The 16,976-nt window shown below is 40.6% G+C and overlaps 1 protein-coding gene across 1 annotated transcript in view; it reads left to right on the plus strand.

Moving 5' to 3' along the window:
• LOC112547261 (RING finger protein B-like) overlaps positions 1-16,976 on the plus strand; it is a 67,166-nt gene that overhangs the window by 17,911 nt on the left and 32,279 nt on the right. The window contains exons 8-12 of the mRNA XM_075931858.2: positions 3,949-4,049; positions 6,851-6,936; positions 10,770-10,851; positions 13,651-13,736; positions 15,989-16,076. Coding sequence (XP_075787973.2) covers positions 3,949-4,049; positions 6,851-6,936; positions 10,770-10,851; positions 13,651-13,736; positions 15,989-16,076 — 443 coding nt within the window. The remainder of the gene's footprint in view (positions 1-3,948; positions 4,050-6,850; positions 6,937-10,769; positions 10,852-13,650; positions 13,737-15,988; positions 16,077-16,976) is intronic.

Raw genomic sequence — 16,976 nt, forward strand, 5'->3', positions numbered from 1 at the left:
TATTGCTGCCTCACTTACAAAAACAAAGAAACTGCAGGATCTGGTGGAGTCTTTTCAAAATTCATTAAAAATCTTGGCCCCAAGGACAGAAATGTCTGATACTGTTGTTCTCCAGTATCCATTCTTCAGGGATCATCCTGAGAGTTGACACCAGGTTATTGTCATTGCCAATTCTAAGAAGCAAACCAGTGATCCCTCATTGAGCCAGTCTGTATTACTCTTCTTCATGTTGTGCAAGTGCATGGAAATAATCTTACTGGCTAGGAGTTTTGCTACTTGCGGAAGCAGTTTTACCTAATGAACAAGGAGGCTTCTGACTTGTCTGCAGCTGCACAGACCAGGTATTAACCTGGATAAAACACAGTGAGTCAGGAGTCCAGCAAAAACTCCAGACTGAGGCAGCTTTCTTAGACTTAGGGTGTGTCTAGACTACAGAGTTTTGTCGACAAAAGTGGACTTTTGTCGACAAAACTATACCTGCATCTACACTACCGCTGAGTTCTGTCGACATAACGTCGACAGAACTCAGCAGTTTTGTCGACGCTGGTAAACCTCATTTTACGAGGCATAACGCCTTTTGTCGACAGAGTTCTGTCGACAGAAGGTGTTATTGCATCTAGGGTTGTGTCTAGACTACAGTGTTTTGTCGACAAAGCAGCTTGCTTTGTCGACAGAACTGGATGTGGTCTAGACGCTCTTTGTCAACAGAAGCTTTGTCGACAGTATCTGTCAACAAAACTTCTGTCGACAAAAGCCTGTAGTCTACACGTACCCTTACTTACATGTTGCATGAGACACATGGACTCCTCTTGAAAGCAAACAATTATCCCATGCAAAGCAATGATAAAAATCTTCTGAGAAGTTCTGATTGTGTCTTTGGAGAGCAGGTCAGCAAGCCATGCACATGTCCTTGTCTACTCTACTGCAGAATATTACTCACCCATCTTGACACACAACTCCTGCATATCACTTACAAATTCTCAACTTAATACTCTCGTGCAGCTTATCACTGGTATGACTTTCCATATTGGCACATATCCACCCACCCCAAATTCATCATGACTTACAAGTATTTTGAGAGTTCTGTCATGTTTGAGGGAACAAGCAGCTTCCAATCCATAAAGACTTTAATAAGTCACCTGAAGCCATCTATTGGGATCATCAACCCTAAGCTTGACACCTAACACTGCTGTTTATAAGTCGTACAAAAGAAGAAAGACACTGTGTAGACAAGGCCTACGTTTCTCTGCAATACTGGATGCCAGACTGAAACAGAATCTTGGATTTTCCCTAGTACTTGAGTAGAAGTGCTGCTGCTGTCATTATTTTTTATGAATAAATAAAAATGAAATATTAAAGAACTTATTTTAAGTATTATAAATGCTGAAACAGATGAAGAAATATATGATTGTTCTGTAAATTTTGTGTCATTTTTCTTTGCTAGCTACTATCTATTTAACTTTTTAAATGTGTTTTAAACAACTTGTGTGCAGTGAGACAATATTTGAATGTTTATATTATAATGCAAAATAGATATGCCTTTATGTTGATTTGGTTCAGATGTATCCCTGGAGCTCAAAGAGATGCTTGTGGAGTACAAATAGTAACACAGTGAGGGATGAATGGGGATAATAAACACATTTCTTATACAACATCTTTACTGAACCTCATTTTGATTTGTAAAGCTATATTTTCTAGTTTAGTAGGAGACTTGAGGGGAAATAAAATCACAGAATATATTAACTAAATGAATATGATAGTGAAAAATGTACTAAGTGACAGTGGGGTTTTTTTCGTAACTTTAAATGAACTTTTGGTTTTATTTGACTTCTTCATGACTGGTCAGTATTTTTTTCCAACCTAGGATTTTTTTCTGATCATTCTAGCTTATTATTAATATAGAATGAGAAGAAACTATTTGTGAAATAATTGTAGGGCATGCAATGCAACTATATGTTCAGTGATGGTGACAGTTATTTTAATTTGATCATTTTTGTCTTCATCTGGACATTATTGTTTAAAAAATGTAACCAAAAGAACTCTTTAATTGTGAATGAAATATGACAAGCTTTACTTCCAAGCATAGCAAGTGAAGTAAATGTTCAATTGATTGGGCTTTATAACAGCTGTGGCCATTGATTACATGCTAACAATTTCATGATCAGGGCCTAATTCTCCAGATCCCAAATCTCCCTGTTCTTCAAAATTTGTCCTCTAGCCAAACCCATTTCCATAATTCTTCTTATAATTAGTAGTTAGAAAATAGTTTTATAAAGGTGTTCTGCTGTCCCCTTAAAATTAATAAATCAGGATTTATGTGTATTATTGGTGACTTGCACAGAAAAATATATCTACTTTGTATCTTTCTCTATGCTGTATTAAAAGAGCCTGAAAGTCTTGTAAAAGTATACATTGTACATTCAGATCTTGTCCCAGGTTGAAAAACTGTACAATGCCTGAAAAATTAGTGAAATGGTGATGTCACAACACATAAAGGACTGCAAATCTTTCTATGGTAAAAGATTGAGTATTAACAAAGTAATTAACAAGCAAGGCATTCCGGCAGTCCTTATAAGGAAAGGGACACTAGGACGATGTAAAATAAAATAAGATCACATTTAGGTTTAAATTGATTTCCATAGCTTTTCTATTTTAATAAAATAAATCAGATCATGTTTACAAGCCTTTTGGGGGTATTTAGGTGCCTAAAGCTGCAGATACATGCCTACTGGGATTTACAAAGGCACCCAGGTGTCTAACCTATTGATTTAAGTGAAAATTAAATGCCTGTGTGTTCTTAAAATCTGACTAGGCATCTATCTGTATGTAGAAGCCTTTAATATATCTTAAAACCCTAGCCCTATATCACTTTTGAATATTGGAAAATGTTATTCATGATGAAAGGATGATAATTTAATGATGCAACTTTATACATTCATTTGCGGGGCCAACCTGTTATATTCACTTTTTGGAATTATGAGAAAACGAAACATTTTCTCATTGCAAAGGCTCCCTTCTTTCTGGATCAGAAATAAACGAGGATTGAGATGGTTGATATGGACATTTCTGAAAGCTCTTTTCTACCAAAATTGCCCTATCTATTATTTTAAGATTTTTCTTTCTCCTTTAGGATATAATTTGGTGTAGCAGTTTTTCTTCTGTATTGCCAATTTTAGAAAGGGAATTGCTGTTTTGGAGTTACTATGGAGAAATGATTTCTCAGATGCACAAATGTCTTCTTTCTTAATTATGCTTTAATTAGAAAACTTGAAGGGTGGGAGAGTCTTTTTAACTAGAGGATTTATTTTGTATAATTACTTTATTGTTGCCTTCTTATATCTACATTTATCTGCACTGGCATAAAACTGTCTACAGTATTCACTTAAGAGCCTCATGCCCTGCCCATCTCTGACATGTCCTCTTCCTCTCTTCTCCCAAAACATCCATTACCCAGGATGGGGCAGGAGGAGGTCACATAGGGCTGATTACACCATCTCTGTGCCAGCACATCTCCTGACATCCCTCTGGATTGGGGGAGCTGGAAAGATGGAGAAAGCCACCTAAGCCCAGCAACAGAACCTCCATGCACTGAGCCCCACTCTAGAGCACCTGGAGAGTAGGGATTTAGTCCAACATATTGAAAGGTGAATGAGGGAGCCTCTCTAGAAGACAAGGAAAAATGGTTGAGTTGTTTATTGGTGTAATGCATGCAAGAACATGTGCTTCTACTATATGGAAATAAGAGCTCATGCTCCTTCAGAGAAAGGGAGGAAAGAACAAGTGTGGTAACACTACACGCTGGGAGTGTAACAAACAAGATACCATTTCCCCCATGTTGTCCTGACATTTAGCAAATAGCAGTGTGGTTTCTTTTGGTTTCAGTAATTTTGCGTACTTAAAGAATGATAGAAAATCATTTGGCTTCAAATGTTATCTTATTCTTTTCAGGTCAGGCCATACTTTTGCAACAGTTGGACAAGTAATATACATGTTTGGTGGTTGCTCGAGTGAAAATATTTACTCTACTGACGTGTATGCATTGGATACAGGTATCTGTTAAAATTCTCAGTGGATTTAATGGATATATAAAGTGTGTTAAGAGGAATATTACAGAACCATCCTAAAGATCCTTTGGTACTATATCTAAACTTTCAACAGACTCCAGAGTTGATGCATAATTGCTCTTCAGCTAATACTCCATTCCCAAATGCCTTAGTGCCCCTTTCATTGATAGAAGGACTGGAGAAATTGTACAACAGTAGATCCTCCAATTAGACCTCCAAAGACATGCTCTATGCAGCTGTGTAAGACTTTTCTTAATTGAACTCCGCACAGCGCAGAGGAGCCTGTGCCCATTTTGTAAGCTTTTGGATAGTTTCTTTCTGGCTTCCTTGCTACATAACTACCAAGGTTCTTCTGTGTTAGTGGGCCCCTACAGAGGACAAGAGGGAATTTTGATCTTTATGGACAGTATCATTTTTGTTACCATGTTTTTGAGAAATACACTAAGAATATAGTCTTAACTATAAGCCTGTAAATATCGTACTGAAAAGGTGAATTCACAATAGAAAATTAAAGCCAGCCAAAATATGCTGAAAGAGTTGCATAGTTCATTTAACTGTTTGATTAGTAAGTCAGGTAGACCTGCAAAATAAGAAAGTTATGAAATATCGCTAGTAAAGCTCATCCTTTAAAGCATCAGAATAGGCACACACGAGTAGCCTATTCATCTTTTTTTCTATCCATTTAATTCCATCCTCAACCACGACATTTTTTTGTCTTCAGAAGAACCACACAGGGTAAATTGATCTGCTTCTTCAAAATTTCCAATTGGCTTATTTCAAATTTCTTCATTCCTAAGGGTGGATATGGGCTAACTGATATAAAATAATTGTCTTGTTGTTCATTTGACTATTGTGTCATGAAAATAGCCTGCCATGCAGTGTTGTTGTGGCTGCAGGCAAGATTCAGAGACAATCCAAATTATTAAGGAGCAAGCACCAATCATTAAGTTCTTTGGCTGGAAACAACTGCTTCTTTCACCTATCCTAAGTCAAGAAAAAGGCATTAGAAACAAGCCACTACCTCGTGTCCCTCTTGTGAATTGTTTATCTTCTGGGATAAATACATTAAAATTTCTCTCGTAACACAGACTTGAATTTTACTATGTCCAGTTGGAAATAAGCCAATTTTTTTCAGAAAACTTGGCTTTCTCACAACAACAGATTTTCTCTGTAGAGGGAGTTTTCCACTTTCTTTATTTTAATCAGAGTGTGAGATGAGACTGCATGGAGACAAACTGGGTGTTGCCTCATTGTGGCTATGCAAAGATAGGATGTGGCCCGGAAAACTGTATGGAGCCTGAAGGGGGAGCAAGAAAGTGTACCCTTCTCTGTAGCTATGCAACGGAAACAGACCATTCCCTGTGCTCACTGCTAACTGCACTTTGGGGAGCACAAAGACAGCCAGTTCTTGGTCTCTGCTTCAGGAAGCAGGGCTCTGCAAAGTGAGGAAGCAGGAATGTGATCCCACCCTCCTGCCTCAGCCTGTATAATTGTGCCAGCACATAAGGGGAGCAGATTGCTCACCCCTTATGTGAAAGGAGCATCATGGAAAGATTGTGCCAACCTCCTAAGTGCTCCCTCTGGGACACTGCAACTTGACATGGCTGTCTCTTCAGGACAGTGGCTTTAAATGTTCCACTTTAGCTGACCTGCAAAAATATTTTTCCCACAAATTGTTTCTTCAGCAATGGGAGTTGGTTGTTTTGCATCACTCTCTTTTGTTGACCCATGAACTATAACTATAACTTCCTTTGATCACCTTCCTTTGGTCCCCTTTCAAATAATACTTCTTGCAACAGTTTACTATACTGTCCCCCATTTTTTCTGCTGAAGTATAAAACAGGAAAATTAATATGTCCTGAATATGATTGGAAAAGTAGCTACATAAAAATGATACTGCTTACTCAATGGCTGTATCTAGATTGGCAGGATTTTTCGGAAATACTTTTAACGGAAAAGTTTTTCCGTTAAAAGTATTTCCGCAAAAGCGCATCTAGATTGGCACGGATGCATTTGCACAAAAAGTGTTTTTGCGCAAAAGCATCTGTGGCCAGTCTAGATGCGATTTTGCGCAAGAAAGCCCCAATCGCCATTTTAGCCATCGGGGCTTTTTTGCGCAAAACAGTTCTTCCCTGTCTACAATGGCCCTCTTGAGCAAGTATTCTTGTGCAAAAGGGCTTTTTCCCAAGCGGGAGCGTGAAAGTATTTGCGCAAGAAGCACTGATTTTGTACATTACAAAGTCAGTGCTCTTGCGCAAATTCAAGCGGCCAGTGTAGAGAGCTGGCAAGTTTTTGCACAAAAGCGGCCGCTTTTGCGCAAAATCCTGCACGTCTAGATGCACCCATCATGTCTTAGCCTTATATGATGTCAAAGCTCATCTGCTTACTTTTCCTGACAAAAACAAGTGTTTAATACTGATAGCACCATACAGCCAGCCCAGCTATGTAAGAGTGAGCTAGATTCTGTTCTGCCTCATACCTCATCAACAGAATTGTCTGGTAAGTTCTGACTGCAGTCTTTATTATTGGTAAAGATGTAAGAAGCAGAAAGAAGACTTTTTTCAGAGCATATGTTAGTGCTATCATCAGAGAAATTATCTTATAACTATCTTTGAACTAAGCAAATTGAGAGAGAATAAATCTGGATCCCCACAAGCCCATTTTTACAACAAGCTTTTTGATTATAGCAGCTCTTTAAAAGGCTGTAGTATCGACATTTTATTATTTTGAGATAGCAAGAGAAAACAATGGAAAATACATAATTATGTGAGGCTCTTTTTCCCCAGGTTCTTTAACCTGGCAGCAGTGTGAAGTCAAAGGAGAAATACCCAGTGGAAGGATACATCATACTTTTACAGCACACCATGACAAGGTATAGGCCACTTCTCTGTCCTGGTTTATTTTTTCTGTAGTTCCAGTGTGAATGTGAGGGGAAGGAAGGTCTCCTCCTCAACATTTCTAACATACATATGTAATGGGATTTCACATTTAGATCTTTCTGAGCAGCAGTCTCAGCAAGAAGTCTAGTACAGAACTAGGAACCAAGAACTCCTGAGTTTGAATTCTGGCACTTGCATTCAGTTGCTGTGTTGATCTTTGGCGAGTCATTAAAGCCCAGATTTTCAAAAATTTCCTTTTACTTTTTGGTGACTCAACCTGAGGCCCTTTGGGCCTGAGCAACCACAGATCCATTGGTTTCATATGGAATTCTGGGTGATCAGAAATTTCTCAGGTTGAACAACAAAAAACTGAGGTATGGCTATGGCTACACTGTAGCCTTCTTCTGGAAGAGCTTATGCAAATGAAGTATGGCGTGGAATATCGCTGTGCTTCATTTGCATAATTAATTAGCAGCCGCTTTTGCGCAAGAGGCTTTTGCACAAAAAGGAGCTGTGTAGATGGCTCCTTTTTGTGCAAAAACCCCCTCTTGAGCGAGAGCCATTCTTCATGATAGTCCATGCCGCACTTCATTTGCATAAGCTTTTTCAGAAGAAGGCTACAGTGTACCCTTCAGAGCTTCATAGGCCTTCATAGCTGTTTCCCAGTTCCCTATCTGAAAAACTTGGAATACTAGTACTTTCTTACCCCACACAGGTGCTATGAGTAAATATCCATTAATGCTTGAAAGTGGAGTGTATTCGTTTTCAAATATAAAGCTGTATGCAAGTGGTGTATTTTCAGTTGGGATTTCCTCAGAAATTTGGACTCTGGAACAATGTGATCTATTTGTTATATAGGTCACTTGCTCAAATTTAGCCCTGAAATGTAGTGATTGAATGTTATTGGTCTCTAGTTATTTGGTCTGTGTGAATGAATGGATGTCCCTGGTCCAGTTCCCATTGGACAGGTGTCCACATCAAAAAAACATCACTACGGTTGGCAGTCTCATCAAAGAGACTCTAGACTGAATGGGCATGGAATTGATCCAACCTTGCAACCCTCACCAGATTCTTTCCAGCAAAGAGCTCGGGGGATTACAGAGCAATGGGGATTTCTAGAAATGTCACTGATTTGTAATAGTGCATAAATGAAAGACTTCAGTCTGCAATACTGACAAGTGTGGCAAATAACTTTCATGCAAACACTATACTCACTTTTAAAAATATCATTACTTCCTGGCTTACATCTCATAGGGTATGTCTACACTACAAAGTTAATTCGAACTAACAGACGTTAGTTCGAATTAACTTTGATAGGCGCTACAGAGGCAAACCGCTAGTTCGAACTTAATTCGAACTAGCGGAGTGCTTAATTCGAACTAGGTAAACCTCATTCTACGAGGACTAATGCCTAGTTCGAATTAACTAGTTCGAATTAAGGGCTGTGTAGCCACTTAATTCGAACTAGTGGGAGGCTAGCCCTCCCCAGCTTTCCCTGGTGGCCACTCTGGGCACCACCAGGGAAACTCGTCTGCCCCCCTCCCGGATCCCGGAGCCCTTAAAGGGGCATGGTCTGGCTACGGTGCCCGTGCCAGGTGCAAGCCTGCCAGCACCCAGCCAGCAGACCCTGCACCTAGCACGGCATGAACTAGCCACCCGCTGTCACCCAGGCCTCCGCCTCTTCCCGGGACCAGGCTGGCAGCTCCCAGGAGCCTGCCCAGGTCCACAAGAGGCGGGCCCCCACCTGGTCTAGTGCGGAGATCGTGGACCTCATCCACGACCTCCGCACTAGGCACAGGAAAGTGGCTGTCTAGAGCAGGATAGCTGCCAGCCTTGCCACCCAGGAGCAGGTTTGCATGAAAATCAGGGTGGTCCGTTGAGACCCCCGACCCTGAGCTTAGAACATAAGAATGGCCGTACTGGGTCAGACCAAAGGTCCATCTAGCCCAGTAGCCTGTCTGCCAACAGCGGCCAACACTAGGGACCCTGGAGGGGATGGTCCAAAGACAATGACCAAGCCATTTGTCTCATGCCATCCATCTCCAGCCTTCCACAAACAGAGGCCAGGGACACCATTTCTACCCCCTGGCTAATAGCACTCCATGGACCCAACCTCCATGACTTTATCTAACTTCTCTTTAAACTCTGTTATAGTTCTAGCCTTCACAGCCTCCTGCAGCAAGGAGTTCCATAGGTTGACTATTTGCTTTGTGAAGAAGAACTTTCTGTTATTAGTTTGAATCCTGCTACCCATTCATTTAATTTGGTGTCCCCTAGTCCTTCTATTATGGGAACTAATGAAGAACTTTTCTTTATGCACCCTCTCCACACCACTCGTGCTTTTATAGACCTCTATCATATCCCCCCTCTGTCTCCTCTTTTCTAAGCTGAAAAGTCCCAGTCTCTCTAGCTTCTCTTCATATGGGACCTGTTCCAAACCCTTGATCATTTTAGTTGCCTTCCCCTCTCCCACTCTCTCTCTTCCCCCTCCTTTTCCCAGTCTCCCTGAGTTTTGTTCAATAAAGAGAGTTTCTATTTTTGAACACATGTCCTTTATTTTGTACATCAGGAAGGGGGGGCTAGGAAAGGGTAAGTGGAAGGAGGTGAGGGAGGAATGGGGTACGAGCCCCCAGTGGGGAGGACTGGGGTGGCTCTGCGGGCTCCTCGGGATGGAAGCTCTCCTGCAGCCCCCCGATTGACCCTCCCCCGGATGGCAGCCTGCGGCAAGTGCAGCTGGGCTGATGGCCAAGTGCTGTGATGTGCCGAGTGTGGGCACTCAGGGCACTCCAAGCCAGGACTGCTTTGCAAGCGGGGAACCCCTGAGAACTGTCTGTCTGGGGTGGGGGTCAGGTCCCTTTAAGCACAGCCCTCGGCTAGCCTGAGACAGCAGCTCCACGCTCTAAGTCCTAATCTGATGCCCTGCCGGCACTGCTTCCGGCCATCCTTAACCTCGGTTCAGGGTCCACTCAATGTGGACATGCTAGTTCGAATTAGCAAAATGCTAATTCAAACTAGTTTTTAGGTCTAGATGCATTAGTTTGAATTAGCTTAGTTCGAATTAACTAATTCGAATTAAGTTAGTTCGAATTAGTGCTGTAGTGTAGACATACCCCAAGTTTCCTCTGTTGCCACACTGCACAGCTTGCTGAAAATAGTGCTGAATGCCATATCTTTTCCTCTAAAAAGCCTAACCATGCTCCATGTACTGCCCCCTGATAATTCAACAACCTGGATGAAAAGCAATGATGTTGAGTCTTTTCCTTTTCACTGCAGTCTGAAACACCTTTAACTTTCAAATGCTGCAGCATTTTTACATTAATTAATATATGGAAAATGTTCAGAATGCCCAAGAATCTGCCTGACTATTTTAAAGTTTTCTATCAACCTCATCAGTATAATAACCAACCAGTAAATCCAGGTATATTCAGAGAGATCCTGGACTTCATTACAAAGGGGATATGTGTGTGTTGAGAACAGAGGGGAGTTTTCATGTTGTTTTTCTATACAGATAGTCTGTGTCTAGGCTGGCTAGTTGTTCCGGAAAATCAGCCTCTTTTCCAGAAAAACTTGCCAGCTGTCTACACTGTCCGCTTGAATTTCCGCAAAAGCACTGACTTCCTACTGTAAGAAATCAGCGCTTCTTGCAGAAATACTATTCTGCTCCCGTTCCAGCAAAAGTCCCTTTTCCGTTAAAAGCATTTCCGGAAAATCATGCCAATCAAGACACAGCCATATGGTTAAATTGAAGGGAAAACAATTTCCATAGGATAATACTTAGAGTACAGAATCATGTATATTGTATTACAGTTGCAGTTCTTGTCAACAGGATATCTATTTGTTTGGAGGAATACATGAGTCTAAAGATGGTAATAAAACACCAAAGAATGATGTAATGAAATTAAGCCTAGGTGAGTAAAAATGTAAAAAGGGGATTGTCAGCACAAGTTCCATCACTGAATAGAACACGCTACTATTCAGAAGTATGCTAAAGCTAGATGGCTGCACAAGGGCAAAGTTTTGTAATAAAATGAACTTAAGTACATCTTTCTGTGTGTGTGCAGTGACATAAAAATACATCCAAATGCATCTCTGTAGACAATATATGATCACTCATTTATTGAAAAAAATTAAGATTTAAATAAAGTTGTATAATATTTGTATACACATACATACTGCAAATCATATCATCATAGAACACTAGTACTGGAAGGGACCTTGAGAGCTCATCGAGTTCAGTCCCCTGCCCTCACAGGAGGACCAAGCACTGTCTAACACCACTTTCTATTCCCTTAAAAATATTGCCACACCTTCCAATTTTGCACTGAATCTGTAATGTAAGATTGCTCAGCATTTTATGGCTTACATCAGTTTTTAGTGTTTCTCTAGAGAAGCTCTGTAAACCACTTTAATCCACATGTTTTTCAGCCCAAGAGACTACAGGAAATGCTGCTCTTTTTATCTTTTTGATCAGGCAAACCTCTGAACCTCCACTTCCTTCCTTTGGTGAGCAAGTCACTGCTCAAGTTCACAATGTAACTTACAGTGATTTGGGAAGGCTGCAAATTGCTGCCATTATTTTAAGAAAGTCACATTTCAAATATGATTTTTTCACTTGTTCTTCTACGTAGGAATGAACATTGCAAAAAGATACCCATACTGAAGAACTGTATGTGGGGCAGCAGTTAGTGGCTACTTGGCACACTTTTTCTGTTTTCTTTAAACAAGCATGAAAATATACCTGTTTGTAAATTCACTGTCATTTCGATTTTCCAGGTATTTGTACAGAAAAAGCTTTTTTAACCAACATTTCAAAGACATTTTTAAAAAGTTTAATCTAACAATACATTTAGTCGTTTCTGTGTGTCTTCTTTCAAGATGAATTGCTACAGGATGCTAAGTAACAAAGAACTTTATGAATACATTTTATTATAGAACAACAATGTTGATCAGAATGAGGGGGAGTGGGAAACTACTAGAATTTTTTTCCAGGAAAATTAATGCAACACTTTTTTATTCATTGTTTTGCGTGATTCACACTCCAGAATTTCAGGTGACTGAAAACTATTTGCATTGCAGCCTGCAAAAATTCACTCAAGTACCTTCCAAAACCCACATGGTCTAGTGGGTTAAGTACAACAGACTAAACTGTAATCTGCTGGTGCTGAGTTGTTATTTTCAAAAGCTCTAAATTCTTGGCAATAATTTAGTCTGGGGGCCTGATCAGACAAGGATCACGCACTGCAATGTACGGCACATGCGTAATCCCACATTGTAAATCTTTATACATAATTTTCTATTGGATTTATCTAAGTCACAACACAGGTGACACCCCAGAATGCAACTTCTACATGGTGTGTTCTTTGTATCCTTTATAACATGTTATCAATCCTCTTATCATCTGTGTTTTTGCAACACATAGCATCACTTTCTGTTATGGTTCTCCAGTAAATATGATTTAGAGTAGTGGGTCTTAAATCAAACCTGAGATATTTTTTACTTCTATCAGCTTATTGCCATGAACAGAGTCTTTAGTGGCAGGACGCCTACCTGGAAATGGGGTTGAGAAGCAAAACATCTGTAATTCATGCTCATGACTTGAATTCCAGAACCAAACGGCAATTATGAAAGTTTAAAGCTACCAAACGTTTGGAGTTTGTCCCTCTGGGGCAGAGCCATTCTCTTTGTCACAGGGTTGAGCTCACTGTGTACTTAAACAGATGCCATTCACTGATAGTCAGAAATCCCTGTATATGGAGTTGGGAAAACACTTTGGCTGTGTCTAGACTGGCAAGTTTTTCCGCAAAAGCACCTGCTTTTGCGGAAAAACTTGCCAGCTGTCTACACTGGCCACTTGAATTTCCGCAAGAACGCTGAGGATCTAATGTAAGATTGTCAGTGTTTCTTCCGCAAATACTATGCTGCTCCCGTTTAGGAAAAAGCCCTCTTGCGCAAATGTATTTGCGCACAAGGGCCAGTGTAGACAGCTAAAACTGTTTTGCGCAAAAAAGCCCTGATGGCAAAAATGGCGATCGGGGCTTTCTTGCGCAAAACCGCATCTAGATTGGCACGGACGCTATTCCGCAAAAAGTGCTTTTGCGCAAAAGCGTCCATGCCAATCTATACACTCTTTTCCGCAAATGCTTTTAACGGAAAAACTTTTCCGTTAAAAGCATTTGCGGAAATCATGCCAGTTTAGACGTAGCCTTTGAGATCACGTGAGATTAGAAGCCATTATATAAATGTAATTGATTTACTGCATTAACATTATTATCTTTCTTGACATTACAAATAGACTTTCCTGTCATCTTCCATCATTGAAATGTTTTTCTTAGCTGCTTATTTTGAGTAAATCTATGTTATGGCAATAACTTGGGTATACATTACTTTTGGGAATAGGTTTGGCTGTAGTAACTTTGATCTTTCTGAGATCAGCCATTATCCTTTGGAACACTGAAAGATATCTATCTGAAAGAGCCTTTTTGTCATTGGAAGATTATCCAGACTTCTTTGTTTTTCATTTTCTCTGTGGCTTTCATTGCTGCTGTTCTTTATTTGGCAGATCCTATAATTATACAAATGACCTAGGCTTGCAAATGCTTCGGGTGTAATACAGATAATACCTAGGACCTAATTTATTGCAAACACATCTCTCAATGCACTGACAGTAGCCATGTTCTATTTTTATTTCTGTCTTTTGTATTTTACAGCAAAGATGAAATGGAAGATGCCACTTTATGTTGGGATACCCCCTGCCTGCAGACACAGCCATGTAGCACTTATTCTTCATAGCCACGTAAGTGAAATATAATGTTAAAGTCAGAATTCTGTCATCCTAGGCTTTTCATCTTTACTGATATAAAGTGCAATCTGTAATTATTCAGGTAACATACAGCTCTTCAGTTCTTATGTATATACGCAGTCACCATATAGACCTACATTTGTGGTTTTTATTTTCTATCAAATCCCATGATGATTTTAATCATTCTTTCCAAAACACAATTTACAACAATTAAATAGTTGCATTTAACAAAGTAAACAGTTTATTAATATATGAAAACAATGTCCAGAAAGTCCAGACTAACATGGCTACATTTCTATTTCCATTCAATCAAGGTTTCTTCCCTACAATTAAGGGTAGTAGTAACAGAGTGAAGTGGGAGCCAGGCTTCTTATGAATTATTGTCATTAATCACCCTGTCTCAAGTATAAATGAAAACTTCCAAATATTCCAGTCAGCATCTTTTTTACTGTTATTAGTGAAGGAGTTCTCCACAGAAACGGCACCACAGAAACTGTTGCTCCAGGTCATCTTCACATCCCAGCGGTATATCCAGATATCCTTTTCTCAGATTTTAGTTTGTCTTTCAGTGATTACATTTCAAAGGTCCTTGTCTTGAAATTTTCACTACATTTTTGCAGCTATTCTTAAGGTTTCTCCGACCCCCCCCCCCCTCCGACCCCCAGTGTTCTAGTGACTGACTCTGACACCTTGAAACTCTGGCACACCTGGTTTCATTGTCTCTGCATCTTAATGCCTTTTTGATGCAGTTGCTTTTTTTTTTTTTTGCACCTGTGTTTCCAATGACTTACTACTATTGCAGTATTTCATCACCAGTATTACTCAGTGGTTTAACATTTGCATTTCCCTCAAACTTTGCATTTTGGCTTGTCTTCCATCTTGGCTTGTAACATTTGCTTTACTGTTTCACTTATGCGGCACATTACTTGTTGTAGTAGTTTGTCTATTATGTATGGAGGCACGTGCACCCTTTCCCTTTTCTTAGGAAGTAAGTTCTAAAATGGGAGGAAGGTTGCACAGTAACAATGTATGTTAATGAATCACAGCCAATGTCTGATGATAGATAATGTTTGTGCCATCTATCCTGGAGTCAACCACAATGTGCAGGGGCAACAGCTAAGCTTACAAATATTACCCCAAGAACTAAAGAAATATGCAGAATGACTCCAGGTGCTCCAAGCCCTGGGATATTCCTGTAAGTCCAAAACAAGACTGTTAGAGAGTATCACATCAAAGCATAAAAGTGAGTTGGCCAAGATCCCTGAGCACTGGAATTCAGTATCAGTGATTTGTTGGTACAAACCAATCTTTTCTATGGCAAGTCCATTGTAGCCTTTTCCTCCAAGTGGCCCACACAGTCACATCTAGCATTGGGGTGTTCCACTAAGCATTGGTTTCCTAAGGCACTGAGGAGGTTTTGGAGCCTCATCTTGCATCCAGGGAGGTCAATGACAAAGTTCACATTTACTTCAGTGGTGCAGGATCAGGCCCTCAGTCTCTGAAATTAGTTGTTCTGTCCTCCAGCTCCTCAGGTGAGATGGGGCCCTCCACATGTAGAAGTCTCTGATAGCAGGCCAGCAGCATTCCCCTGTTGAAGTTGCTAACCAGGCAGATCTATAATTGAGGGCACCAAACTTTATTTTTCAGGCAGTAAATATCAACAAAAATGTTTGTTTTATTTATACAACACTCTCCACCCGAGTGTTGCCAGTGCATTGAAGTGAGCGACAGAAACTAATCCAGACTATTCCCGCATGAGATTAAATAGCAGTGGGTCTTCTTCTGTTGTAACCCCACGGACTGTGGGAACATCTAAGGAAGCTCTCTTCTGAACTACTGAAAGTCTTAACATGACTGTAAAATTGCTCTGTAGGAGGAGCTGCTTAACTTCTTTCAGAGGGGCAGGGAGATTGGAAATATCTGTAAGGGAATCGAGGAGCAACTTCTGTAAGGTCCAGGCTGAGCAGTTCCTCTCCTCCTCTGGGACAGGGTGGGCAGATTATTCAGAATCTTCTCTGTAGGGATCCCAGGCAGTGACAAAGCCAGGCATTACCATTTAATGGAATTATATAGTTTTCTTCAAAAAGAGTTTTACTGTGGTTGAAGTTATCACCAGGAGCCATAAATACAGAAGGTACCACAAAAAAAGGCCCCTGCAAACATTAATGGATACATTAATGTGATTTTATAATCTGTTCATTATATTGGCTTGCTATTGATGTTGCTTGCTATTTCATTGTTCACAGCTCTATATCTTTGGTGGCATGAATGAAGAAGAAGAATTCAATGATATAATGGGGATGAAATTGATAAACCCTTCAGACAGGCAACCTAGTAAGTTGACTATGCATTTGGTAAATTCTAAACTTACTGTTAATTTGAAATCAATTCATCATGGAGGTCCTTCCCCATTGCCATCTTAAGCCAAATTCTGTGTAACATTTCTACAGAAAGACAGCACTGTAGCATTAAGTTTGCTTAACACAGGCTTCCAGAGCTGCTGTTCACACTTCAAAATGTTCTTTAATGTATCACTTAAATCTGGGCTGGGCAAAACACAGACCAGAGGCTGGATCTGGCCCGCCAAGACAACAGATCCAGCCCCCGGACCACCCTGCTGGGACCCTCAGGCATACAGCTGCCACTGTTCAAAGTGCAGTCTGTACACCGCTGTGCTCTGCAGAGAGTGGGAAGGATTTGTGTGATCTCCCTGCCTCCAACCCAATCCTTAGCTCCTATAGGCTGGAAATAACTGGCCAACAGGAATTGACCCCAGCCAATATCTCAGCTTGTATTGGCTGGAAACAATTGGAGGACGGGGGCAGCACAAGCCTCTTCCACTTCCCAGGGCTGAGAGCCATATGAGAGGGAACGCCTGCAATTAAAAGTGATCCTTCCTGCAGCAGGCAGGAAGCTTTGCCTGACTTGGGGCTGCTGGCTTAGGTAAGTGCCTCAGTCAGAGCCTGTCCCTATTGCCCCTTCCCTTACACTTCCTTCTTGTGTGCCATTCTACTCCTTCAATTAATGGGTTAACTAGCTTGTCAGCGCACCCACCTCAGACTGCTCCAGTAATTAGCTCCAGTTTCCTCAGTCAGGTTTCCCTGTAGGAAACGTATTGAACTTAAATTGACCAGAGTGCTGGTTCAGCTACTGGTTCTCATCATTGTCAGCGGAAGTAATAGTTCATCTGAAACGTGTTTCTTTTTAAATATCAGAGTAAAATGAGCATGGTGG

The sequence above is a fragment of the Pelodiscus sinensis genome, chromosome 6, assembly GCF_052426305.1.
Source record: "Pelodiscus sinensis isolate ZL-2025 chromosome 6, ASM5242630v1, whole genome shotgun sequence".
NCBI classification, from domain to species: Eukaryota; Metazoa; Chordata; order Testudines; family Trionychidae; genus Pelodiscus; species Pelodiscus sinensis.